This window comes from Bos indicus x Bos taurus, chromosome 17 (genome assembly GCF_003369695.1).
Source record: "Bos indicus x Bos taurus breed Angus x Brahman F1 hybrid chromosome 17, Bos_hybrid_MaternalHap_v2.0, whole genome shotgun sequence".
NCBI classification, from domain to species: domain Eukaryota; kingdom Metazoa; phylum Chordata; class Mammalia; order Artiodactyla; family Bovidae; genus Bos; species Bos indicus x Bos taurus.
In genome coordinates this window covers 21,490,373-21,518,370 of record NC_040092.1, presented here as the reverse complement: position 1 = coordinate 21,518,370, position 27,998 = coordinate 21,490,373, and the positions used below count along the sequence as shown (strand labels likewise).

The window sequence follows — 27,998 nt, the reverse complement described above, 5'->3', positions numbered from 1 at the left end:
GGAAACAGAAATGGGCCTCCTTGACGGCTCCAACCAGCACCGCCTCCCTTCTGCCTGCTTTGGGAGGGGGCGCGGGGTGTGCGGGAGCGGGTTGGGGCGGGGCGTCGCTGGGCTGGCGGTTTGAGGGATCCCAAAGAAGCTTGGCTGCTTCCTCGCTGTGTGACCTTGGGCAAGTGAGTTCACCTCTCTGAGCCTCCGTTTCCTGTTCTGTTGAATGGGGACAGTCGTGTTTGATGTGGGAAATCGGATTCTTCCGGTGAGCGGGTGCCGGTGGATGAGGCGGAACTACCGGTAGTGAGGGACAGCTCCGAGGGCCCTGGGAGGGGTTCTCCGAGCAGAATGAGTGGCAGGGGGTGCCGGTGGGAAGTTCTCCCAGTAGTTGGGGATCCTTTTTCAGGGAGGTAAGAGGTGGGGCAGGTGCCAGGGGTGTGTTTTTCCTGGAAGGTTTTTTTTCTTTTTTTTGGCTGCACTTGCGGGATTGCGGATTGCGACTTGCGGGCCCTTAGTTACCCGACCAGGAATCGAACCTGTGCCACCTGCAGTGGAAATCAGAATCCTGGCTTCCCTAGTAGCTCAGCTGGTAAAGAATCTGCCTACAGTGCAGAAGACCTCGGTTCGATTCCTGGAAGGGGAAGATCCTCTGCAGGAGAGCATGGCAACCCACTCCAATATTCTTGCCTGGAGAATCCCCATGGACAGAGGAGCCTGGCTGGCTACAGTCCACGGGGTCGCAGAGTCCGACACCACTGAGCGACTAAGCACAGCACTGCACAACCACTCAATTGCCAGGAAGTCCCTTCGTTGGAAAGTTTGATGCAGGATGTGGCGTTTGGGGTGGGGGTCGGGATCTTATCCATGGTCCCCCAGCCAGGATGCAGAGGCATTTCTGTCCCGGGACCTGATTATCCTGTGGGTATGGAGCCCTTCCCCTGCCTGGCCCCTGGGCTCAGCGCAGACCACTCAGTTCCGCCCATTGCCGCCCCTGCCCCCGCCCCCGCCCCTGTCCCAGACGCCTGCCTGCACCGCTAGGGCAGAGTGATCCAGTTCAGGAGGGCGGAGTCTGGCCATGAGGCAACAGCCTGCTGACCCTCTTCCGGCCTCAGTTTCCCATCTGTAACGAGAGGGTGTTGAGTGAGCTGCCCCGCGGCCAAGTTCGCAGGGCGGGGAAGGGCAGCCCCCTCCTTCTTGTTTCCAGACTGTGCGAGGCCCCGCTCACCGCGGGGAATCAGCCCTCTACTTTCTCCGTCATCAGGTGTGGGGCTCCCCTGTCCCGTCCAACCTCCTAATTACGGACTCACTGCACCATTTGGTCGGCTCTTCCCCCAGCTTAAGTTTGCTTATCTGCATCACGGAGACAGTCACGGTAACTACCTCTGCCGGTAACATCAGCGCCATCATGGTTGTTAACTTGCCTCCCTTCCTGCCCCTAGTATTTGGAGCAATGCAGGGTGGTAACAGCCTTAGCTCTGATTTGGGGGGCTCATTATTATTTAAAAATATCTTTTTAGTTTTATTTATGACTGCTTCGGGTCTTAGTTGCAGCATTCCCCATCTTCATTGCGGAGCATTGTCTCAGACAAGGGCTTATTAGTTGCCTCGTGGCATGTGGGATCTTAGTTCCCTGACCAGGGATCGAACTCTTGTCCCCTGCCTTAGAAGGTGAATTCTTAACCATTGGACTACCAGGGATGTCTCTGGGGACTCATTTATGGGTGTTGAGCTTTCCATAGATCTTTCCCCAAAGAGTCATCTTTCTACTGGCCCTAGGGAGAGAGTTTGACAGATGGGATGTTAATAAAGCTCAGAGTGGACTTCCCTGGTGATACAATGGAGAAGAATCTGCCTGCCAATGCAGGAGCCCTGGGTTTGATCCCTGACCCGGGAAGATTCCACATGCCCCAGAGCATCTAAAACCCATGTGCCACAGCTACTGAGCCAAAGTTCTAGAGTCCTCGAGCCACAACTACTGAGTCCGAGTACAACTACCCAAGCCTGTGTGCCCAGAGCCTGTGCTCTGCAATAAGAGAAGCCACCGCAGTGAGAAGCCCATGCATCACAATGAGGAGTCGCCCCCTCTTGCTGCAACTAGAGAAGGCCCAGGCACAGCATCGAGGGCCCACCCCAACCAAAAAACAAAAAAGCCCAGAGAGGTCCCTATTGTGTCCAGGGTCACACAGCCACATAGTAGCAGAATTGGAAGTTGAACCTAGTTGGCAGCTTTCCACACTTGGCGGTGTGTGGGCAGGTGGTGGCTTGGTGAGAGCGTGCATCTCTAGGGTAAGGGTGACCTGCTGCAGGACACCACCTTTTCCCTTAGTGCCTGAGGGGCTGTGACTCGGCCCACAGCCTTCAGGGCTCCTGCTATGCAGGTGATCCAAGATAGGGCTCAAACTGCTGGCTGTGAGCTCTCTCCGGGCTCTGGGAGACAGTGGGTAAACAGATGGCAGTGGTGCGTGGCGTTGGGCCCATGGGGGTGGCAGGGAGAGAGAGGCTTTTGGGAACCCAGGTTGGGGAGCTGGAGTTGGGGGAGGGTTCCTGGGAAGTGATGGTGGAGGCGAGAGCTCCATCCATACAGCCAGGCCCGAAGGGGAAGGGGAACTGTGCTCTAGGTCACCTAGTCCTGTTTCAGGCTGGGGATATAAACAGATAGAGCAGACTGCGAGGGGACATGGCAATCAGCAGAGAGGGGTATCCATCTCACGTGGGTGACCCCTGCTCACCTCCAGCTGGTCATGCCCCTAAATGATTTTGTTGCGGAAAAATACACATAAGATTTACCATTTGAACCATATTAAAGTGTATGGTTTGTGGATGTGTAATAGATTCAGTGGCGTGCCACACTGTCACCACTGTCTCATCCTAAAATGTGTTCATCATCCCAAGGGAACTCTGCTGCTGCTGCTGCTGCTAAGTCGCTTCAGTCGTGTCTGACTCTGTGCAACCCCATAGACGGCAGCCCACCAGGCTCCCCCGTCCCTGGGATTCTCCAGGCAAGAACACTGGAGTGGGTTGCCATGTCCTTCTCCAATGCATGTAAGTGAAGAGTGAAAGTGAAGTTGCTCAGTCGTGCCTTAGCGACCCCATGGACTGGAGTGGGGTGCCATTGTCTTCTCCGAAGGGAAACCTAATACCTATTAACAGTCACTTCCCATCCTCCCCTCCCCCAGCCTCTGGTAGGCACCAGCCTACATCTAACTCAGGGGATTTGCCTCTTTTGGACATTTTGCATAAATGGCATCATTCAACACGTGCTTCTTCCTTTCGGCATAATATTTTCATGATTTTTATATCTTCCCCCCTTTTAAAAATAATTTAATTTCTTTTTGGCTGCACTGGGTCTTCATTGCTTCGCATACTTTTCTCCAATTGCACCGAGTGGGGGCTACTCTCTAGTTGTGGTGCTGGGGCTTCTCATTGTGGTGGCTTCTCTCGTGGAGCACAGGCTCTGGGGCTCGAGGCTTCAGTGGCTGCAGCTCATGGGCTCGGTAGTTACAGCTCCCAGGCTCTAGAATTTAGGCTCAGCAGTTGTGACGCATGGGTTTAGTTGGTCCGCAGCATGTGGGATCTTCCAGGATCAGAGATCGAACCCAAGTCTCCTGCATTGGCAGGAGGATTCTCTACCACTGAGCCACCAGGGAAGCCTTATGTGTCCATTTTTATAGCTAAATAATATTCCAGTGAATGGATCCATCACAGTCTATTTACCCACTCATCAGTTGAAGAATGTTTGGGTTGTTTCTGTTTCTTGGCTGTTGTGAATAGCGCTGCTCTGAACATTCGTGTTTGTTTTATTTCATCACCTGCTTTCATTTTTTGGGCTGTATGCCTGGGAGTAGACTTGCTGGGTCACACGGTATCTCTGTGTTTATCTTCGTGAGGTGCTGCCAGACTGTTTTTCGCAGAGACTGCACCATTTTACATCCCTGCCTGCAATGTGTGTGAGTCCCTAGTTCTCAGAGAAGCCAGAAATTAGGGGTGTTTCTGTGAACTCTCTTGATAATGCTTCGTGTTGAGCTGGTCCCTGGGGCCTGGCTCAGCTGGATGGGGAGAAGGGGAGCAGGTCCCTGGAAATCTGTCCAATGAAAACATATCTGGGGATATATGCCACATTCTGGACCCACTGGAAGCTGTTTTTCTGGCTATTGCTTGGTGCCTGAGTGTGGCGCGATGTGTCGTGATACCCAGGGCTGTGAATCCCATTGGCCACAAGGAAAATGTTTCCTAGGCTGCAGTCAACGGGCTTTCCTTTTCTCCTCTTCTCCAGGAGGAAGGGGTGCTGGCTGTGGGTTGAGGAGAGTGGTGCCCAGGGGAGGGTGGGCCTTGAGTCCATCCCACTGGGATTCTGGAGATTGGAATCAGAGGCAGCTTTCCCCCTGGGTTTCTGTGCCCAGCATCCTGGGGCTTGGGGAGCACTTATGTGGACTTGGGAGGGTGCTCATGGGGATGATGGTGCTCATCTGTGTCCCCCATGGCGGCTGGCAGGAAGCCTGATGGGGGGATATTAGTGGAATAAAAACATGCTTGGCTCTGGGAGTTGGTTAAAAAAGTAACCTCTGAAAAGTGGAACACTTGAATTGATATCCATTGGTTGATTAGTCCATCCATCCATCCGTCCATCCATCCATCCGTCCATCCATCCCCCCCTTCATCCATCCCTCCATCATCCTTCCTCCCTTATCCACCCATCCATTCCTCACTCATCTCACTCATCACCTTCATCCATCCATCACCCCTCTCCATCTATCCATCCATCCTTCCTTTCCCCCTTATCCATCCATCCATCCCTTCATCCATCCATCCATCCATCTATCCCCACCTTCATCCATCCATCCATTCATCCATCCTCCCCTCCCTTATCCATCCATCTATCCATCCATCCATCTACCTATCCATCCATCCATCCATCCATTCATCCATCCTTCCCTCGTTTCATCCATCCATCCCTTCATCCATCCATCCATCCATCCATCCTTCCCCCGCTTCATCCATCAATCCCTTCATCCATCCATCTATCCATCCATCCATCCTTCCCCCACTTCATCCATCCATGTATCCATCCATCCATCCACCAATCCATCCATTCATCCATCCTTCCCTCGATTCATCCATCCATCCCTTCATCCATCCATCCATCCCTTCATCTATCCATCTATCCATCCATCCATCCTTCCCTCGCTTCATCCATCCATCCATCCATCCTCCACTTCATCCATCCTTCCACACTTCATCCATCCATCCCTTCATCCATCCATCTATCCATCCATCCATCCTTCCCTTGCTTCATCCATCCATCCCTTCATCCATCCATCCATCCTTCCACGCTTCATCCATCCATCCCTTCATCCATCCATCCATCCACCCATCCTTCCATGCTTCATCCATCCATCCCTTCATCCATCCACCCATCCATCCATCCATCCATCCTTCCTCCCTTGTCTACTCAACCCTCCATCCATTCCTCACTCATCTCATTCATCACCTTCATCATCCATTCATCCCCTCTCCATCTATCCATCCATCCATCCATCCATCCTCCCCCCCTTCATCCATCCATCCCTTCATCCATCCATCTATCCATCCATCCATCCTTCCCTTGCTTCATCCATCCATCCATCCATCCCCCACTTCATCCATCCATCCCTTCATCCATCATCTATCCATCCATACATCCTTCCCTTGCTTCATCCATCCATCCATCCTTCCACACTTCATCCATCCATCCCTTCATCCATCCATCCATCCATCCACCCATCCTTCCATGCTTCGTCCATCCATCCCTTCATCCACCCATCTATCCATCCATCCATCCATCCATCCTTCCTCCCTTGTCTACTCAACCCTCCATCCATTCCTCACTCATCTCATTCATCACCTTCATCATCCATTCATCCCCTCTCCATCTATCCATCCATCCATCCATCCTTCCCCATCCATCCCTTCATCCATCCATCCACCTATCCATCCACCCCTCACCCACCCATCCTTCCTTCTTCCCTCTCCCCTCCCTCCCTCATCCATCTTACCCTCCATGCATCCGTCACTCACCTCATTCATCACCTTCATCCATCCGTCCCCCACTCTATCCCATCTATCCATCCCTCCATCCATCCACTCATTTCTCCTTCCTCTTCCATCCATCCATCTCCTTTGAGTACCTGGCTGGGAGCTTTCCCTGTTGGGACCGGCCAGTCACTGGACGTCAGCTCTGATTGGCAGGCAGTCTGTCTGACTGGTTCACTGCTGTAGCTCCAGTGTTTGGAATACTGCTTGTACATTGTAGATACCCAAATAATTTCCTGATTGGCCAGAATGTGTGGAGATTCCCGTTGGCTTGGGTTTGTCTAACCTGGTACCAGCTTGGTGGGGGGTGGCAGGTGGCACCCCTATGGGCGGCACATTGAGCTGACTCTGAGAATGGTGACCTTTGGCCACTCTGGACCACCGCCCCTTGGGCAGGGCCAAGGACAGGCTGTGGTTGGGGTCCTGGCTCCTCCTTAGGGAGCCCAGTGACCTCTTTGCCAGGTGAGGAACAGGGAGGTTGGTCTTCTTGCTGGAGTTGCCAAGGTGGGCAGGGGCCCATTTCTGTAGGATCCTGGATGGTGTTTTTTTTTTTTTCCTGCACTGCTTGGCAGGTGGGATCTTAGTTCTCCATCTGGGGATTGAACCTCTGTCCCCTGCATTGGCAGCACAGAGTTTTAACCTCCAGACCACTAGGGAAGTCCCCGGACAGTGGCTTTAATAGTGTTAGGATTATGGGTGGGCCAGCCCTTTTACCTGCATCCAGTGCACAGAGGCCTGCGCCCATGGCTGTAGACAGGGGGCACAGCTGAAGTTTCCTTGAGCACAGAGATGCGGGGGCAGGCCTAGCGTAGGAGACCCTTCACATCGCCCCAGCCCACAGGGCGTCATCCTTCTCTTCTCACTTGGAGTGAAAGCCCCGTGTGACCTCCACTCTCACCGTCTGGGTCTCCCTGCTGTTCCTACCTCAGGGCCTTTGCACTTGCCGTTCCCTCTGCCTGGAACGCCCATCCAAGACATCTACACGGTTTCCTCTCTCTCCTCCTCCACGTGTTTGCCTGAGGACACCTTTTGGTAAGCCTGTCCCTGAGCACCCACTTTAAAACTGCACCCCAGCCCCTATCCCCTGCCTACCTACTCCACACTTCTGCTTTTCTCCATAGCGCAAACACTGTCCGCCATCCTATAGTCATTCTCGTGTCACCTCCTGGAACACCAGTTCTGTGACGGTGGGCGGGGAGTTTGAGTCTGTCACTTGCTGCTGTGTGCTGGTACCTGTCCCACAAGTGAAAGTGAAAGTGTTAATCACTCAGTCGTGTCCACCTCTTTGTGACCCCATGGACTGTAGCCCACCAGGCTCCTCTATCCATGGAATTTTCCAGGCAAGAATACTGGAGTGGGTAGCCATGCCCTTCTCCAGGAGATCTTCCCAACCCACAGATTGAACCCGGGTCTCCTGCATTGCAGGCAGATTCTTTACTATCTGAGCTACCAGGGAAGCCCAACAAGAGGTGCCTATAAATCATGGTTGACAGTAGGGGGTGGCCAGGGCACCGGGCAGGATCTCTGCCTGTGCCCCCATCCACATGGGCTGTTCTGGCTCCTATGGGCCAGGCCAGATGAGGCTCACCCACACAACTTCCCACCTTTATCTCATTACTTGATTCAGAGTCGGGTTCCTGGGCATTCATTCTGCACCATAAGCCCCTGCTGAAGGCAACCTTCAAATAGATGGCCTATTCCCGAATTTTTACTGTATGTCAAAAGCTAGAAATACAAAGTGTGAACAGTCAGCTTCATTCTAGCTGGTGTTTATGCAGCATCTTCACCTCACATTCCAGAACTGTTTTTATCTTCAAGTCCTGTCCCATCTCTCCATCCGCGCCCCAGCGCTGGCTTCCAGGTCTCCATTCTCCTTGGGCCACTGAATGCCTCTTTGTGCCAGGCTCGGAGATATAGCAGTGAACAAAGCACATATTGAGCACCTTGCTGTTTTGGGTTGGGGCTTTCCAGGTGGTGCTAGTGGTAAAGAACCCATCTGCCAATGCAGGAGACATAAGAGATGTGGGTTCAATTCCTGGGTCGGGAAGATCCCCTGGAGGAGGGCATGGCAACCCAGTCCAATATTCTTGCCTGGAGAATCCCCATGGACAGAGGAGCCTGGGGGCTACAGTCAATAGGATTGCACAGAGTCAGACTTGACTGAAGTGATTTAGAGTGCTTTGTATTGGGTTAAGTGGTGTCCTCCTCAAGTTCATGTCCACCTGGAACCTATGAGTGTGACTTTATTGGAAGAGAGGATCTTTGTAGATGTAACTAGTTAAGTTGAGGTCACACTGGAGAGGCTAGGCCTTAAGTCCAATATAAGTGGAATCCTTATAAGAAGAGGAGGCCAGGTCCTGGTTAAGACTCTGCACTCCCAATGTTAGGCGCACAGGTTCAATCCCTTGTCGGGGAACTAAGATCCCGCATACTGCATGGTATGGCCAAAAAGAAGAGGAGGCCAAAATGAAGACAGACACAAAGAAAAAAAGGCCATGTGAAGGTGGGCAGAGATTGGAGCGGTGGGGCCACAAGCTAAGGAAACCTGGAGCCGCCAGGAGCTGGAAGAGCCAGGAAAAGGTCCTCCCCTGGAGCCTCTGGAGGGAGTGTGGCCTTGTTGACACCCTGATTTTGGACTTCTGGCCTCCAGATCAGTGAGAAGATCCATTTCCCCTGTCTTTAGCCCTTCAGTTTGTGGCAATTTGTTACAGTGGCTCCAGGAAAACAATACACCTACTGTGTGCACCATGCGCCTTGTGGGGGATTCAGCTGTGACTTAAATGTTTATGGAGGAGCTACCGTGTGTCAGATGAGCTTCCCTGGTGGCTCAGCAATAAAAAATCTGCCTGCCAATGCAGGAGACTCCGGTTCGATTCCTGGGTTGGGAAGATCCCCTGGAGGAGGGCAGGGCAACCCACTCCAGTATTCTTGCCTGTAGAATCCCCATGGACAGAGGAGCCTGGCAGGCTACAGTCCATGGGTCACAAAGAGTTGGACAGGACTTCGCGACTGAACAACTGTGTGTCAGACACTGAAGAGACCAACGAGGCCTCTGCCTACAGGCTCCCAGATCATCTGTGTGTCTCTGACCCGAGACAGTCTGGGTGGGGATGGGGGTGTCATAGACCGTGTCCCTTCTGTGAGACTGGTGGCTGCTCTGAGCTCAGTGGAGGGTTCTGACGAGTGCTCGTGTGCTTGTGCTGGGGGCCTCCTCGCTCCTGCCTGGCAGCTGATTTTAAATTCTGAGGTTCCTCCACCCGCTGCAATTTCCAGCGTGGGTGCCCATTAGCTCCAAGAAAATGTCAGGCACGTGCTGTGCAGACAGCTCCCCTTTCATCTTCCAAGGCTCAGGTCTGAAGGGTCCCAGGCACATTTCAGCTTCAGTTCTGGGCTCTTAACAAGCAATCCCCCCACTTCCCTGAGCTCTCAGAGACATCCCAGCCCCGGCAGCCATGATCCACCCTCCTATGAGCCAGGCTGCTTGGGATACGAAAAGTCCACGGAGTGTGCTTGGTATGGCCTCCCTGGCTGTCTTGCCTGGGGCCTAAGAGGGATGTCAGGGCAGGATGGAAACTTACCCTCCCCCCACCCAAAGAAAGAGACCTCTCCCCAGCAGGGCTGGGGACTGAGGATGCGGGTGTGGTGGGCTCTGTCCTCACCTCGTGTTACTGGTGTTCATCTCCCAGAAGTTCATTCATTGAGCAGCTGCTGTGTGCCCGGTGCTGTGCTAGGCTCACGGGAGGCCGCAGAGGCAGACACAGAATCCAAGGCAGTGGTGAGTTCTCTCTGTGGATGCGGAACGTGGGGTTGGCAGCGTTGTGGGTTTGCTGCCAAATCAGAGCCACAGCCTATAGGGCTCTCCAGGGCGGCTTCCTGGCTCTGGCCAGGTGTCTCCTCTGGGACAGGCGTGCTGGGGGTCCCTGCCGTGTGCATGGGAGCCCCAGTTTGCAGCCTTCCTCAGGCTGATTCCGCAGGGCAGCAGGGCAGTTGCCCCCGCCGTGTTTTGTGGTTTGGATGTGCGAGGCCCAGCGGGGCTTGCGGTGTCCCCGTCCCATGGGGCTCAGGAGTGTCCTACGCCGCCTGGTGAAGCAAGCCCTTAACCTCACCAGAGCACCCCCTCTTCTCCCTGGAACCCTGACCTGGCTGAGTTTGCCTTATTGAGCACCTTCTGTTCACCAGGCATCACTTCACAAGCATGCTGTCCTCCTGGGTCCGTGGAGCAGGAACACGCATGCTTCCCGTCTGCCATTGAGGAAATAGAGGATCAGAGCCCCGAGGCGTCTTGCCAGAGGAGGGGAACCACAGCCCCCATCCCTGGGGGAACGCATGGCCTTCTTCACCCCCAGAGCAAGGTGTTTCTGAGGCCGGCAGTCTCCTTCCCACCTTCCACACAGTCTGCTTCTGCTTCTTGGTCCCTGCTGCCCCAATCCCACAGCATCATCTCACGTATCTTGTGATAACCCCCCCACCCCCGTACCCTGGCCTCCTGGTTCCACGCTTGCTCTTCACGGCGCCTGCTTATCAAACACTCCAGCCCTTTCCTCTCTTCGTCAACCACCTTCTGTAGCTCCCCACTGCCTTTCAAACAAAATCCACCCTTTCTGTGGCCCATGGGCCTTGAATGACTCGAGGAATTTCTCAAGCACACAGTGCCTGTTCTGGTCTCTGGGCTCTTGCTTAGGTGGTGGCCTCTGCCTAGAGCCCCATCTACTTCCCCCTCCCCCGGCTGTGTCTTGTTCACACTCCAGGAGGTTCTCCCCGGCTCCCTCTTGCCCTCCTCTAGGCTTGCAGAGCCCCCAGCCTGCACTCAGAGGTCATTATTTACTGCTTGTCTGCTCTCTGCCGCACCCTGCCGGAGCGCCAAGACCATCTGTGGCCTGGACCCTGCCTCATTCAGTAGCTTGGGGCTGAGCTCTGAGTGGGGACCTCAAAGTGTCTGGAGAACAATGGATGCCACCATCCCCTCCTGACCCCAAAGCCCTGGACTGCAGTGATGTTGGGGCCACTGCATCGCTTTCCTGCTCTAACCTGGATCCTGTTCTCAGAACCTCGTTCAGCCAAGGCCAGATTCAGGGGACCCCCTACGTTGCCCCATGGGTCTCGCTCATCCTCTCCTCGCCTTGTCTTTATGTTAATTTATTTGGCTGCGCCGGGTCTTAGCTGCAGCATGTGAGATCTTCGAACTTCGTTGCAGCACGTGGGATCTTTAGTTGTGGCATGCAAACTCTTAGTTGCAGCATGTGGGATCTAGTTTCCTGACCGGGGATCGAACCTGGGCCCCCTGCATTGGGATCGTGGAGTCCTGGCCACTAGACCACCAGGAAGGTCCTCCCTGCACCCTTGTCTTTGGTGAAGCAATGTATACTTTTTCTTGTTCTGCACCTCCCAACATTGCTGATGAAGTAAAAACTTAATCCCCCGATGTTATGCAAACACCACCTTTATCTAGTTTCAAAACTTGCCTGGTAACCCTTACATCTATCAGCACCCACCCCACCTCCATCCCACCCCTTGCCCCTGGCAACCACCAACCTGTTTTCTGTCTCTGTGGATTTACTGTTCTGGACATCTCACATCAGTGGAATCATCCAGTGTTTGTCCTTTCGTGTCTGGCTTCTGTCACTCAGCATCCTGTTTGCAAGGTCCATCCACGTTGTGGTGGGTGTCCGTGTTTCGTTCCTTCTTAGAGCTGAATCATACTCCATCATAGGGGTAGACTGTGTTCCGCTGATTTATCCCCTCATCCATTGACGGACCCTTGGGTGGTTTCCACCTTTGACTATAGTGAATAATGGTGTTGTGAATATGTGCGTGTACACTGATTTGTTTGAATCTCTGTTTTCCATTCTTTTGGGTCTATGCCTAGGAGTGGAATTGCTGGGTCATACGGTAATTCTATGTTTAACATTTTGAGGAGCTGCCAGACTTATTCTCCTAAAAAAAATTTTTTTTTTCAAGTTGGCAAAAAAATGTGGCTGAGGTTGGGAGGGATAGAAATTGAGCTTATTGAAATAAGCTCGTGGTGAGTGTAAGCAGCATGAGGCCCCAAGGGGCCCCTGGCTTTGGGGACAACCTGCATCTGAGGATGCTGGACCAGGGAGCTGGTGGAGTGCCTTTGGCAGGTGGGTGGCAGGGGTGGCAGCCCCTTGGTGGTGGATGCTCTGTGTTGATGGAGTGGGAAGCCAGCCAGGCTGGGCTTGAGGAGGGTGGGGGGGTGGCCAGGGATTCTCCAGGGCTGGTTTGAAAAGGTGTCACTCCCCTGGCTTCTGGAGCCCTTGTGCAGTCCACAATGTGAGCACCTGTCCAGGGCTGCCATCCCTAGTCGGCATTTCATTAGACAGAGAAGGGTAGAAAAGCTGTGGGGACATCAGACTTCTCACCACCTTGTGCAATGCAAAGCCACAGAGCAATTTGGAAGTTGCCCGTGGTGCTCTGGGAGGAAAGGCAAGCAGAACTGACTTCTACCTGCCCAGCTGCTGGCCTCGTCCTCGTGCTGGCCTCTCTGGGTTTAAAACCCAGAGAGAAGCTGGGATAGAATTGGCTTTGCTGCATCGGACCACCAGGGTCTGCTGGGCTTTGTGACAAGCTGGGACAAAAGGAATTCTGGAACTGGGTCCAGCACTGGTGGCCACAACTGACCCCTCTCCGGAGGCCAGTCTCTTGTCTCTGGGCTCCAGGACAGATGCCAAATTGCTCTTGGTGTGCCTGGTCTTCCTTCCACATCGCTGTCACCGGGCTGCGGCTACTGCAGTGACAGTGCTAGTGGTTGTAGTCGTAGTAGCTCCCGTTTGCTGGGTGAGACTTGTTCCCACGTTCTTAAGAGTTACACGGTTTATCCTGTCTCGATGGCTGGGAGAAGTCCATATGGGCTTTTCTCCTACAGTGGTTGTAGGGTGGCAGTTTTGGCTCTGAATTCTTTGGCTTTGCAGTGGTAGAAGGCTGGACAGCACCCGATGGAAAGGTTGCCTGCTCCAAGACTCCTTCGTGCTCTGGAGGAGTCAGAACTTTTGATGGCAAGTGGCAGAAACCCAGGTTGGGCTGGCCAAAGCAAAATGCATAGAAGGAGAGCCTTGACTTCCCTGAATGAAGAAGCAAGCTTTGAGCTGCCGTCAGGCATGGCTGTCATCAGGACCCGACTGTTCTCTCGCCACCCTTCACTTTTGCCTGTCTAGGGGTATGTTCTTGGATAGGTTTCTGCCATGCAGTGGCCCCACAAGACCCCCAAGGTTTCATCCTCCTAGCTTACAGCCCCAGTGGAGAGTGCCTCTTTCTGGTTCCTTCTCAAAGTCTCAAGACTCAACGACTCTCATTGGCTCATATTGGGTCACATGCCAATCCCTGAGCCAATCATTGGTCCAGGGGAAGCAGGAATCTGATTGGCCAGGCCTGGATCATGTGATCACTCCTGGAGTCTGGAGAGGGAAGATGGTTCCTGAAAGGAAAGTCAAGTCTACTGTAGCAGGTGATGGGGGTGGAGAGCAGGAAGCAGTCAGGGCCCCCAGATGGAGGGGAGAGGGGTTTGTTCCTCTTCTGACCACCATGATCTCCTTCTTCCCTCTTAACATCCCTCCACATCAGATCTTCAGTGGGCAGAGCACCAGTGGAGGGTTTTGGGGTGTCCATGCCCTTGGAGAAGGATGGTCGTCAGTGGAGGGCAGGGTGATGAGGGACATTGTGATGAAATTTCAGGGAGCTGAGGGGGTACATGTGAGGTGCAACCCCAGCCCTACCTGGGGACATCCAGGTGTTGAGCGCTTGCACCATCTTGGATTTTCCTCAGCTTTTGAGGAGGGGCTGTGAGTGGGGCATTGCACTTGGTGGGGGCCTGATGGACACCCTTTTTCTCTTTTTCTTTTATTTTTGATGTTGGGTATGATTTATTTGGCTCTTAAACAATACAAATGTAACAACCCATGGTCTTCCTCCCTTCCCCTTTCAGAAGGCACTGTCCTCTTAGCTACAGGGACAAGCAGAAGATTCCACATCACCAGAGCTGCCCCCAACCTCCCAGGTCTTTCCTTCTGTTCTGTTAACCACCCTCTTCCTCCTGTGTGTGGTGCTGGTGTTTCTGAGTGGACACCCCCTTTCAGAGTGGCCCAGTGTGGAGGGGGCCCAGGACCTGCCAGGCTCTCAATCCTGGCTTGCGTGGAGGAACCAGTTACAATCCTGGGGAGGCTGCCTGCAGCAGTGGCCAGCAAAGAAGGGAAAGAAGGGGCCTGGGGAGAGGGGGGGCCCCCCAGAGATTCCTGGGCAAAGGCCTCTTCTGGCCACAGGCTCTCTTGCTCTCTTGCCTGGAGTCCTTTCTTCTTTCTGAGTCTTAGTTTTTCCATCTGGAAAGCCAGTGGACTGTTTCTTGAGATTCCTTCCGTTGCGGACACAGGCGTGGTTTCTCCCCTGCGGAGGCTATCCTTCCCCTGGCCCCCAGGAGCCGCCTGGGGCCCCCTTGGGGCCGTGTCCTCGGCTGTTTCCCCAATGTGGCCCTTGGGTTCCCAGTGCCCTCGCTCTCAGCTCACATCCCGGCCAACCTCACATTTGTCCTGTCCCCCATCGCGGTGTCACACTCCCCCACCCGAGGGTCACCAGGAGGCCCAGGCAGGCCCAGCTCTGCCCGTGGTCACACTGTGACCTGCGTTCTTCCCGAGCTGACCCTGTTCACCACCGTCCCCCCAAGCTCGTGTGGACCTGTCCCCTCCTGGGACGGAGCTGCCAGGTGCTTTTGGGGAACTTTGCCCTGGTGACTCAAAGTGGCAGAGGACTTGGGGTGAGATTGGGTGGGTCAAGGGTGTTAGGGGGCCGTTGGGGTGGTGGGGTCAGTGTCCGCAGAGTTGAGGTTCCATGGGGGTGAGGTTGGGTGGTCTGAGAGTTCTTGGGGACCACAGGGGTGGTGAGGGCAGTGTCCGCAGAGTTGGGGTTCCACGGGGTGCAGTTGGGTGGGCTGAGATTGCTTGGGGGCCATAAGTGAGGTAGGGCAGCACTTGTAGAGTTGGGGTTCCCATGCCTGCTGAGCAAGCACCTTAGCAGTGGGGGAGGGCACGACTGTCATCCACATGGCGTGTGCAGCAGCTGCTGGCCTGGCCTGTGGTTTGGAGGGGCCTCAAACACCACTTGGTGTCTCCCTCTGCTGTCAGTGGGCAGGGAGCGTGTCAGTGGCATGGAGGAGGGTCCTGGAAGACCCCTGTCTGCCCTCGCTCCCTCACAGGGGCCACAGGAAGGACTTGGGGCCCCTCCAAGGTCTGCCAGGAGCAGCTGCCCCATGGCTGATCTTGCTTTCTTTTCTGTTCTCACAGGTGCCTGGGACAGGGTGGTCTGCAAGCAGATGACTAAGACTGGCTTGTAATCGTTGTTGACCATTGAGAGGGAGATTACAGGGGCCCAAGAGCCTCTCTGGACGCCCACCACCATGTCGGGATCTACGCAGCCTGTGGCACAGACGTGGCGAGCCGCCGAGCCCCGCTACCCGCCCCACGGCATCTCCTACCCTGTTCAGATCGCCCGGCCGCACACGGTAAGGGGCACGGATGTTCGCCTGGGGTCACCTTTGGAGTTTTCTTTTGTCACTGGGTTTCTGTTTCTCCCTGGAGTTGGTGCTTGTGTGGCTCCGATGGTGTCCAGCCAGGGCTCACTGTCCCCGTGGGGAAGTGGGGTGACAGGGCAGATACCACTGACATCTGTGGCCTTGCCAGGCCTCGGGACATCTGGGAAAATCTCTTAGCTCCCACTTTAAAGCTGGGAAGGTGGAGCCCAGGGCCAGGCTGAGCTGCGATCCCTGCCTCTGGGTCTGCTGTGGGGTTTGCTTGTTGATGTGGAGCTCCTGCTGTATACACTGTCGGCCCAGCCTCAACCAGGCTACCCTGCTTTAGGATTGAAGTGACTTCCTGGGGGCTGTGGGTCGCAGACCCTCCCCTCCTCAATCCTCAGGGCCTGGAACCTATTCACTGAGTGATGCTCAGAGCTTCCAGATGACAAGGCCAGCACGTGTCATTCTCTGAATCTCTGATATGAGCGGGGCAGCGATGGGGGAGGTCCAGGGGGTTGGTTCTGCTCATGGGAGAGCTGCCCCAATGTTGGGGGTGGTAGCCTGCTGGGGAGGGAGCAGATATGACCTTGGTCAGGTTTTTTAAAAAATTTTTGGCCATATCATGTGGCATGTGAGATCTTAGTTCCCCAATCAGGGATCAAACCTAAGCCCCCTGCACTGGAAGCCTAGAATCCTGACCACTAGACCACCAGAGAAGTCTCCTTGATCAGCTTTGCTGAGTGGCACCCGACTCTGTCCAGCTCCTAGTGGGGGCCCCCTTTCCTGACTTCACCTGTAGCTGCCTGTGGCGCCGAGGATGAGCTTTGGTTCTGCTCTGTTGGCACTTATTGGGCACTTACTATATACCGCATCTTCAGGGGCTTGCCAGAGGGCCCTCAGAGTCCTGGGCGTCGCCTGCTGGACCTCCTAGCTACTCAGCGAGGGACTGTGAGGATCTGCAGTCACAGCCGGGGTTGAAGCTGGCTGTGCTGGCCCCGGCTTGTACATGCTGTGTGTGTTCTTCTCGGGTGGCGTGGTCCCTCCTCCTGAGACGCTGAAAGGAAATGGCATGGGAGGGCTTTTCCATCCTCCGTGATCGAGATGTTTTTGCATATGAGCCCACTGACCCAGCCTGAGGGCCTCTTGAGAATTTGGGCCCCAAGATGCTTTTGAGAGCTGGCTGTGGTCAACAGGCACATTCTGGATGGAGTGGTCGAATTCTCACAAACAACCTAATGAAAGAGCACCTCACGTTATCCTCCCATTGTGCAGACGAGGAGATTGAGGCTGGGAGGTTAAATAATAGGCCTCAGGTTCAATCACTGTGAGGAGGCAGAGTCGGCTTCAGCTTCAGGACTCTGTGTGTATGCATGCTTAGTCGCTAAATGGTGTCTGACTGTTTGTGACCCCATGGACTGTAGCCCGCCAGGCTCCTCTGTCCGTGGGATTTTCCAGGCATGAATACTGGAGTGGGTTGCCGTGTCCTCCTTCAGGGGGTCTTCCTGGACCAGGGATTGAACCTGCATCTTTCACATTGGCAGATAGATTCTTTACCACTGAGCCACCAGGGAAGGACTCTGAGCCCCTGTGAAAAAGATGCTTCTGTTTATTGGTCACCTACTGTGTGCCCAGGGCCCAGGACTATGCTCCTGGGGATCATTTATTATTATGTATCATCATCAGCTTTGTCATGATCACAACAGCAAAAATAAGTGTTCTCATCCACTGAGTGCTTGCAGGACAAGCTTTATTTTGTTTTTTTAAGTATTTATTTATTTGGCTATGTCGGGTCTTAGTTGCAGCATGTGGGATCCAGTTCCTTGACTGGGGATCGAACTCAGGCTCGCTGCACTGGGAGTGTGAAGTCGTAGCCACTGGACCACCAAGGAAGTCCCTAGGGCGAGGGTTTTGTTTATGCTCTTTGTGTATACAGTTGCCCTTGCTCCAGGGTGAACATTTTGCAGGTGAGCAAATAGGATGGGTTATGTAACGCTTCTGAGTCTTGGTTTTTCATCCATAAAATGGGGTAATGAGAGCATCTGTTGCCTGGTTTCTCCTGGGGATGAAACGTGATGATCTGTGGAACAGCATTATGGCACATGTGTCCAATTGCAAAATTGTCATCGTCATTAGAGCTGCCTGGCGGGGGGCGGGGGCCCTCCCCTCCCCCTTCCCCTTCCCCCTCAGGGAGGTTCCCCCCCCCACCCCACCCCCTGGGTGAGTCTTTGAGTCCGCATGGCCCTGCCATCCTGCCATCCCACCCTTCCTTTGCCCCAGCTCGGCCCTCTTGCAGTCCTTTGGAGTCACCACCTGATCTCAGACACTTTCTGTTTTTCCTGCTGGACTGCCAGTGATGCAGGGTGTGGCTGGGCAGAACCAAGTGGTCACTTCCTCCGGGCAGGAGGCTGAGGCCGTGCGTGGGCGGGGCCCTGGACAGCTACGAGGTGGGGCATCCTTATCCTGTGTGGTGACCGCAGTGGGGCCCCGCTTCCTGACCACCCTGCCTGGCGCTGGGGTGGCCCAGCTGCGGGCCCCTGCTTGTTACTGGGAAGGCTTTAAAAGCAAGATTTCTGGGTGTCCAGGGCAGGTGGTGGGGTCTTGCTCTCCCAGGCATATGTCCAGGGCTTTTCTTTGGCAGGTGGGAGGTGAGCATTGGGACTGTAATCTGGGGGTCCCCCTGCAGCCCTGAGCCCCTAACCCCTTACTGTCAGGCCATTGTACAGAGTTTCTGAGAATTCCCTCCTCCACCCCGAGTCTTTGAAAGACAAATGGTGAAGGATAAGGGGAATAAAGGCACAGAGAGACAAATGCCCGGTTCAAGGGCCAGATGGGGACCCAGGGTCCCAGCGCCTTGTACAATAGTTGAGGCAGGGATGCTGGGATGAGGGGCAGGGCAAGAATGCCCAGATGTGCCTTTGAATTCCTGTCCCTCCCAACTTGCTGAGTGACATTGGGCTGCGTGGGGCAGGCTCAGTTTTCCCATCTGTGATATGGCTGTTGTGGGTCTGAGCATCACCGGCAGATGTCTGCAAGGTGCCCAGGGCCGTGTCTGCACATGGCGGTTCTCTCTTTCCTCCTGGGAGGCTGGCGGGAGACTGAAGAGGGCCTGGATTCTGAGAGGGGGCTGGGAGCAGCCTCCTCTGCTGGCCTGTGCTTCGACCTACGTCATCTCCAGGCCGCCTGCTGTGTTATGCCTGGCTCAGGTGGAGGGCTTAATTCAAGTGTACTTCTCCGGTCTGGCGTCAGGCACGCTCAGAGCCTCTCTCCATAGTGCTGTGCACGTGGCCTGCTCAGTCCCAGCTGCTCCTCCCACACAACCTCTCTGTGTCCTATTCTCACCATCTCTGTGGTCTTGGCTTTCCTCCCCCACAGTATCAGGACCCCACATTTTCCCCCGAGGGTCTTGGAGTCTGACGGTCTCCCAGGATTGAGGGTCCCAACACATTCCCCCCTTCTTGTCTCTTTTCCTGCTTTCTACAAGCCACCTCGATTCTGCTGTCTCCCTCAGGTCCCCTGGGACCTCTTGAGCTCTCTTAAGTTCCTTCAAGCCTTGAGCTGAATGAATGCATTAAAGCCCAAAGACACAGGGTCTGAATCCCAGTGCCACTCCTTCCTGCTGTGTGGCCTTGGACAAGTTACTTAATCTCTCTGTGCCTTAGTGTTAGAAGGGTGTTTAAGTGCACAGGGTCTCAAGCTAAACCCCTTGCATTCATGTCCTGCTTCAGTGATGTCCTAGCTGTGAAACTCTAGTTTAGTGGCCTGACCACCCCTTGCCTCAGTTTCTCTGTCTGTTGGGTGAGGGTAGTCATAAGCCTCTGAAAGTGTTACTCAGTCATGTCCGACTCTTTGCAATCTTATGGAGTGTAACCCTCCAGGTTCCTCTGTCCATGGAATTCTCCAGGCAAGAACGCTAGAGTGGGTAGCCATTCCCTTCTCCAGGGGATCTTCCTGACACAGGGATCGAACCTGGGTCTCCTGCATCGCAGGTAGCTTCTTTAAGCCTCTGAGGATGAAGTTAGTTGACACGTGCTGAGGCCTGCGCACAACGCCTGGGAAGGTTAGCGTGACTGATACAGTGCTGTGTTGATGACTGATGCTGCTGCTGTCATGACAACAACGTGCCCGTTAGCATCCTTTTCCGAGTGGCCCCCAGGGTACACGGCAGGCTTTTCCTCCAGAGGAGGGGTTGGCAAACCTTCTCTGTAAATATTTCAGACTTCTCGGGCCATGCGGTCTCTGTCACAATGACTCGTGGCTGCTGCTGTCCCAGCGCGAAAAGTAGCTCAGCCAACACGTACTGGAGTGGCTGTGGCCGTGTGCCAGTGACACTTGATGAGACAGGCCGAGCCTGGCTTTGGCCTTGGGCCTCGTTGGCCCCAGATCAGTGCTTATCAGGCTCTCTGTGGGAAGGATCGGTCTGTTTCATTTCCAGTTTGTCACAAACGGATACATGGGCCTTCTGCACGTGACCCAGTTTGCGGGCGTGAGGACGGGTTTAGGCCGAGGCCGGCAGGACTGTGCCGGCCATGCGCTCAGATGCTGCGGTGCTGTCAACAGGCTCTCAAGAAGGATCTGAATCTGCTCATCTTCAGCGCTTCCTTCCAGACCAAGGGTCACGGACTCAGGAGCCTGCTTGGGCCACATACATGTATGGGGGCAGCAGGCGGGCCTGGAATGGTTTGAAACACGTGGAGGGTTCTCATGTTGCGAGACGTGTCTGGAGGGTTCCAGCCAGCGTGCCTGGTGTCTTCAGGCTCCTAGGATCACAATGAGTCTCACCTTCAGCCTCTCTTGGGGTCTCCCCAGTTCTTTCCTTTCCATAAAGATCGAGGCACCCTCTGGGGTCCCTGGACTCAGAGCCCTAGGGTAGAGATCAATGTGGGTGGCCCCCAAGATGGTCTTTGGAGGGACTGTGCTCTAAGCTCATCCTGCTTGACTCTTAAACTGGGGAACTGAGGCCAGAAGGGTTCATGCAGTGGTCGCCCCATGCCCCTGCCTCAGGGGCCCCAGGCGCCACGTGCCTTTCTCCGCCTCAGTTGGCGGCGGTAGGCACGCCATCCTGCCCGGGCCCTCTCCCGAGGGATTGGACTGTCTGCCTTTCTGTGGCTTTGTTCATTTTGCTTTTGTGTGAGAGGGAATTTTCCTCCTGGCAGACTGCAGCGCTTGCTGATTTCTTCTCACACCTCGGCGCGCGTGTGCACACCAGATCCGTGCCTGGCAGCCTCGCCAGTGGGATCCCAGAGGCTGCCACCCACTCCCCCCAGCCCTTTCTACTTCCCCCTTTGAGAGCACCTGGTGGACATCCTGGAGTGTGGGGAGCTCGGGGGAGGCCGAGCCCTCCTCTGCCTCCTGGAAGCTGCCGTCAGCCTTGAGGGAAATCCTTGGAGAGCTAAGGGGGATTTGTGGTTGGAGGCACAGAGGCCTCCTTCAGTCCAGGTCAAGCATCCATTTCAGTTTTCTTTTCTTTTATTTGCACGCCATGTGGCACGTGGGAATCTCAGTTCCCTGGCCAGGGACTAGAGAGCCCTTGCTCCTGCAGTGGAAGAGTGGAGTCCTAACCACTGGACCACCAGGGAATTCAGGCATCCATTTTAATGGTGAAGACACTGAGGCTCAGAGGGTTTGAGTGATGGACACTTACCTCTAGCCTGAGGCCTTGTAGCTTCTTGCTTCCACGTTGGGCTGCCCAGGAAGGCCCTTCCCTCAACATTTCCAGCCTCTGAAGTTGACAGGATCCCTCTTGATTCTAGTTACTCATCCCCTCCAGCTTCCCAGCCTCCCAGCCTCTTACATGCTGTTGTTTTGGAGGGTCTGAAACACATCCATTCCCAACACACCTACGTGGTATCATCTAATTCTCTTTGCAGAAATAACAGCTTTTAAAAAAATAAGCCAGACAGCAAAAGAATGACTAGATTTTTATGGAAGATTGGGAGAATTCAGAAAGGTGCCAAGAAGAAAATAAATCACCTACCATCCCACGCTTTCCCAAGCCTTACTCTTGCCAGACATCACTAGCTGATTGCCACCCACAGCGTGAATGTTCTCGGCAGACAGAAGTAATCGATTTGGACTGGTACGAGTAGGAAGCCTGTCCTGTTTTCTCCTTTGAAAGACTTCTTGTTTCAATCTTTCTTTTTTTTAACATTTTAATGTGTCTCCAGTCAGCGTGTAGTTGCTAATCGGAGCACATCTAATTCGTTAGTGTTTTGTTTTCCCCCAGATGATAATGGGTGATGATGGCACATTACTGAAGAAGGAGGGTTTTGCCTGGAGTTTATCCTTTTGACTTTGAACTGTGCCTGTGTATGCGACACACGTGTGTGGGTTTTCTCTCTGCAAACGGGGCACTCCCACGTTGGTGCTTTGTTTTGGAACCTGGTATTTGAGCCTTGCAGACTGTCAGTGTTTGCTGCGTCACCCGCTTCCCCTGACCCATGTCTTGCTGTGTCTCCTGCACTGGAGACAGACACGCAGGTTGTGCCTTTCTCCGGTTTTCTCTGCTAACACATGGGCTTGGTCGTCTCATAGGGAAAGACGGCAGGACTGGGAGATTGGGACAGGGTGGGGCGCCCTTTAGCTGAACGGGTCACTTCTTGGTGGCCACTGGCCCCAGGAATGCCTTCTGGCAGGACAGGGACTGAGGGCTGGGAGAGGACGTGGGAGGCTCCCCGGGTGGAGGAGCAGCACCGGGCAGGGGGCTCTGGGCCTGGGTCGCTGTGTGGGTCGCACCGCAGTGGGGTGGGCGCTCATTGGCCTGTCTTCTGCTGCAGGATGTTGGGCTGCTCGAATATCCGCACCACCCCCGTGACTACACCTCTCACCTGTCGCCTGGCTCCATCATCCAGCCCCAGCGAAGGAGGCCCTCCCTGCTGTCTGAATTTCAGCCCGGGAATGAAAGGTGAGTAGGGGCTTGCGCATCCATTGCTCAGATGGGGAAGTGGAGGCCTGTGCTGGTGGGGAGCTCTTGGAGGTGTGTCAGCCTGTGACTGGGGCAGGGCTGGAGATGGGCAGGGAAGAGCCACGTGGCCCCTCGGACTTCCCACTGTGGGCCCGCAGGGGTCCCTGGGTGTGTGGCCCAGGCAGAAGGGGATGACCACCTACAAGTGGGGGAGCGGGGCTGGGTTGCTGATTTGGAGGCATGTGCCTGCAGCTGGCTTCACACAGGGAGCTCCCTTCCCCCTCCCTCCCATCTTTGTCATCATCCCTTTTTCTCTGAGTCTTCTTCCATCCTTCAGCTGGCAGACGAGGTCCTCTGGGCCTGCCTTGCCTTTGTGAAATCCAGGTGGGCGGGAGCAGGCCACGTGGCAGGTGGGGACCCAGCAGGGCCAGGGCTGAGGCTGTCAGGACAGGCCAGAGCCCTGAGAGAGCCTGAAGATGCCTGAGACAGTAATAGCACTCATTGCTAAGAGTCCTGAGCCTTTTTATTTTTTGCTGTGCCTTGTGGCTTATGAGATCTCAGTTCCCAACCAGGGACTGAACCTGGGCCACGCAGGTTCACCTTAACCACTAGGCCACCAGGGAACTCTTGAGAGTCTTGAGCTTCTAACACGTGATGAACTATTATATTATAGGCTGTGGCTGCCCACAGGCACCTAGACAGACAGCCTTGCCTGCAGGGAGCCCATGGTCTTAGCAGGGGACATACAGCAAACACCCAGGATGACTTTAAAATGGGGCAGGCGACTTATTTCCTACTGGGCGGGGAAGGGCTGCTATTTGGCTGGAGTGGCTGGGAAAGGCCTCTCAGGGGAGAGACACTTGGCACTAAGTAGCCAGTCATTCAGAGAGCCATTTGGAGAGTGGGGTGACCAGCCATTCGGAGAGCGGGGTGAAGGCATTTCAGGTGAAGGGAACAGCATGTGCAAAAGCCTGGAGAGGGGAATGTCCTTGGACTGTTCCAGAGAGGCAAGGAGGTCGGGTGGCTGGGGTTAACAGGTGATTAGGGATCCAGAGGGTAAACTTCACAGAAACCAATGGGAGGGTTTCGAGCTTTGCTGGGCAGGAAGATGGCTGTTAGGAGGAGATGCCCCGGGCACTAAGACAGGAAGGAGAAGAACTAACATGGAAAGAGCTGGTGTGTGTTTGTGGTCCAGCTTAGCCAGTGCAAAGGCCCTGGGCCAGGAATGCAGCAGGCAAGGTGAACAGGGGCCAGATCAGGCAGGGCCTGAGGATGGGGAAATGCATCTGGATTCTTATTCTGAGTTTATTGGGGGAAAAAAATATGAACCTGAAAAGCATTTCAGCAGGGGCAGCATTTGGACTCTCTGGTCAGCAGCAGTGGCTGGAGGTGGACGCTAGGAGTCCTGGGTCTGCTGTGTGTGCTCAGGCAAGGCCATGACCTCTCTGGGCCAGTTTCCTTCTCGGTCCACTAGGGAGGAGGGTTAAGGAGAATTAGTCACAAGTGATTAGGCTGGACAGCTCCTATCTCTGCGTAAGACTGCTAGGCTGAGTTGAGAAGGGGGCAAGGCCAGGTTGAACAGCCAGAGTGCTGGGATAGACTAGTGATAATCTGCTCTGGGTGAGTGATGTGCAAATAGCATCACGTGTGTTAACATCTGTGTTAGACCCACAGTGTTTTTCAGACTTTCCCTATGAATCACCCAGGATCTTGTTTCAATGCAGAGTCAGATTCAGCAGGTTGGGATAGGACTCAAAAGATTGTGTATTTGTAATCAGCCTCAAGAGGGGCTGATGCTACTGCTCTGGGGACCACACTCAAGGAGCAGGCAGTCACCAGGACCTTCTCTTGCTATAAAGATTGTCAGTGAATGCTGACTCAGAGGAAGACAAATCTGTGTTTGAGTCCTGCCTCGCTGTGTGCCCTTGAGCAGATGGACACTCCTTGCAGGGTGGAAGAGGGCGTGGCTCATGGCCGTTCTCAGCAAGGAGGGCAGCAGATGTGATGTCATGTGTGCCCCCCCCCCCCACCTCCAACAGGTCCCAGGAGCTTCACCTGCGACCTGAGTCCCACTCGTACCTGCCTGAGCTGGGCAAGTCAGAGATGGAGTTCCTGGAGAGCAAGCGCCCTCGCCTGGAGCTCCTGCCCGACCCTCTGCTACGGCCCTCGCCCCTGCTGGCCGCTGGCCAGCCTGGGGGCTCTGAGGACCTGTCCAAGGTAAGGCTTGGCTCCCAGCTGGGAGCGGCTCCAAGGATTTGGATGGTGCTACGATTGGGCGGGGTGCAAGGAATTGGGTGGGTGTGTCAGGCTGGGAGGAGGGACTGAGCACAAGGTGTGCAGAGGCTGGGCAGCGAGAGGAGGGTCTAGGGATGAGCTTGGCTCCGTGGGCTGTTTCTTGGCTGGAGAGGAACATCTCCCCTACCCCCATTTTCTGCCCCCAAGTGTTTCCCGCCCTTGGGGACCATAGTGCCCTGGAGGGCTCTTGCATTTCACTCTTCTTTAATCAGAGAGTCAGCTGAGATGGAGGAGGAGAATGTGCATAGGTAAAGCGCCCATAGTTTGCTGCTGGGAGAGGTTTTCTGCCATTCCAGTGAACCTCAGGACCGACCCCTAGAAGCTCTTCTGGTCTCCATCTAAATGGAGGAATCGCAGCCAGTGGTTCAGACGCTTCTGTCTCCCAGGGTCAGCCAGCTGCCTCAGAGGCTGTCATTTCCCTGCCACTGCCTAGGGTGCAGCAGGGACCGTGGCCAGGTGACACGCTTGTCCTTGGCCGGCTGCACGATGGATGTCCTTTCTGCACGTGCTGGGTGGTGTCGTCATGGTCTTTCAGGACCGCGGGGACACACCTTAGCTCATTAACGGCTGCCCAGCTGCTGAGTGAGGTCAGTGCTCTTCTTACTGCAGCCTCAGTGGGGTGGGTGGGGACTGGGAGCCAGTCCAGGGGAGGGAGGTGGTCCACTCGGACCTGCTGGATCTTCTTCTCTGCCTGACACTGGATGGGATTGAATAGTGAGATTTCAGGCTGACGCAGGTTCTTTAGTAGGGGGACTGGCAGGAAACGGGGTTCCTGGGTTGGTCATGATGATGATGATAAACTAACACGGATGGAGTCTCTGCCTGTGGGCCGGGTACATCTGACTGTCAATTCCATTGTGCCATCGCAGTTGGATGAAGACTGATCTGCGATCATCTTTTTAAAATGTATATATTTTTACTGGGCTGCGCTGGGTCTTAGTTGTGGCATGTGGGATCGTTAGTTTCAGTATGTGGGGTCTAATTCCCTGACTAGGGATTGGACTCACGCCCCCTGCACTGGGAGCACAGAGTCTTAGCTGCTGGACCACTTGGGAAGTTCCTATAATCACCTTTTATATAGGGGACCCCAGGCTGAGAGAGCCACTCGCCGGCAGTCACTGGAATGTGGGAAGTGGGCCCTGAAGCCCACGTGGCCCAGGTCTGCCCAGGATGCTATCCCCGCCTTGGGCTGTCCCTCTGGCCCTTCGAGCCTGCCATCCTGCCATCCCCTTGCTGGCATCCTCCTCTTAGATTCCGAGACCCCTCAGCCTCCTGGGAGGGATGTTGCTGTTGGAAAAGCTATTCCCTGAAGAGGGTCTTGGGGAGTAGGGGAGCGGGGTGCATGTGGCGGGGGACACAGCGCCATAACCAGGGAGGCTTGATGTCCTCCCAGAGGTACCAGAGCCCTGAGTGGGCCATGCCCCTGTGCTCACATCTGTCTCTGCCTGGAGAATTGGCTGGTGCGGGTCTCTGGTCAGCCCCTATCAGGCCTCTGCTGCCTGCCTTATGGCTCTGCAGAACTGGGCTCCAAGCCCTCAGGCCTGCGGGTCCTTCTGAGGGTCTCTGGGCCTGACAGGGGCTCTGTGAGTCCTTCTGCTTATCCCTCTGCTTCTTAGAGTGCCCTAGGGTGCTTCCTCTCCTTCTGTGAGTCTTTCTCAGTCTCTGCTTCTGTCTCTGTCTCTCTGTCTCTCTCTGCCTGGATGTGTGTGTGTATCTGTGTGTCTCTGCTCCTCTCTCTGTCTCTGTCTGTTTCTTCCCTTCCTGGACCTCATGGGTGTGGGGGAGTGATGGGCCCAGTGTTGGGGCCTGGCTGGACCAACTCCTGTAATTGCTCCGGGCTGTTAAGAGCATTTGGAAAGTATGAGCGCATTTTGGGCAAGGGAAGAAGCCAGGGGAGAAACACAACTCTGAAGGAGTTCAGATGTTTTTTGCGTCTGTTGTGTGGAATTTAGCTGGATGCGTGAGATAGGAATTTGATGGGTTTTTTGTTTTTTGTTTTTTTTAAACAGCACTGCTCCCTTCCCCTCCGGCTGTGTTCCTTTTTCATATAAAAATGTTCTGTTTTATAATGCTTCCCTGCCCTCAAGCCTCTGGAGTCCTGTGGCATCAGAGGCTTCCTTTGAACTTCACCAGACTTGGTTCTGGGGACATTAGAATCATCACAAACAGCACCATTTCTGAAAGTCTCTTTGTCTGTTGGGGCCCCGTTGGCTGAAAGGGACAGAAAACCCACACAAACCTGGCTTAAGCAGGAGTCCTGGCTCATATAACTGAAATCCCAGCATTGCTGGCTTCAGGCACAGCTTGATCGAGGTGACATGTCCCTGGGTTCCTGTCTCTGTCCGTTTCTTGGCTCTGCCATCTTGCATGTGGTCTTGTTAACAAGAAGGCAATTTGAGATTCCAGGCCTTCCTCTTCCCACATTCAAGGTCAACAAAAAGAGCTTTCCCTGTGTTTCCACATTTCCAGACAAGAACTATTTATCTCTCTGCCTTTGAGTAAGCCCCTGCCTGTCCTGGAATCCATCGTGGTGACTGGAGGAGTGGACTGTGGGTGCCCGAGCCTGGCCCTGCCCTTTCCTGGGTCTGAGACGGAGGAAGGGGGAGCCCCACGGGGTCCTCTCCAGCCCTCAAGGCTTTTGCTTACCTCTGTGTCTGTAATTTTACATAATGAGCTTTTCTGTTCCACGTTGGCCTGAATTTTTACGCCAAGGGCATCTGACGGGGAAAATGGTGCCAACTGCTACCTAGCGACTGGTAAAGGTATTGGATTGTTATTTTCCTCCTGCGGGTTTGGACTGAAATGAAGGCTAGCCGCCACTGGGAGAACCATCTGGAGGCCCAGTAGCCGGGCTCCCCCAGTCCCATTCCTGGAAAACTCAGCACCACAGAAAGCACTCTTTGCCCTCTGGTGTGCATCTTCTAGTCAGATGGAGGTGAAATTCACATAATATGAAATTAAGCAGGTTGAAGTGAGCAAATCAGTGGCATTTAGTACATTCACGGAGTTGTGCACCATCTCTGCCTAGTTCCAGAGAATTTTTCATCATCCCAGAAAGAAACCGTGACCCATCAACAGCCACTTCCTCCTCCCCAGCCCCTGGCAACCACCCGTCGGCTTTCTGTCTCTATGGATGTACGAGTTTTGGATACTTCATATCAATGGGATCATCCGATATGTGTTTTATGTCTGGCTTCTCTCATTCAGCATCATGTTCTTAAGGTT

General features: G+C 54.5%; 1 protein-coding gene across 15 annotated transcripts in view; it reads left to right on the top strand.

The window, feature by feature from the left end:
- NCOR2 (nuclear receptor corepressor 2) overlaps positions 1-27,998 on the top strand; it is a 237,237-nt gene that overhangs the window by 62,304 nt on the left and 146,935 nt on the right. For all 15 annotated transcript variants that reach the window (XM_027567024.1, XM_027567022.1, XM_027567025.1 and 12 more), the window contains 3 exons: positions 15,348-15,565; positions 22,351-22,478; positions 24,518-24,695. In XM_027567024.1, the coding sequence (XP_027422825.1) occupies positions 15,461-15,565; positions 22,351-22,478; positions 24,518-24,695 (411 nt within the window). In that variant the 5' untranslated portion in view covers positions 15,348-15,460. The remainder of the gene's footprint in view (positions 1-15,347; positions 15,566-22,350; positions 22,479-24,517; positions 24,696-27,998) is intronic.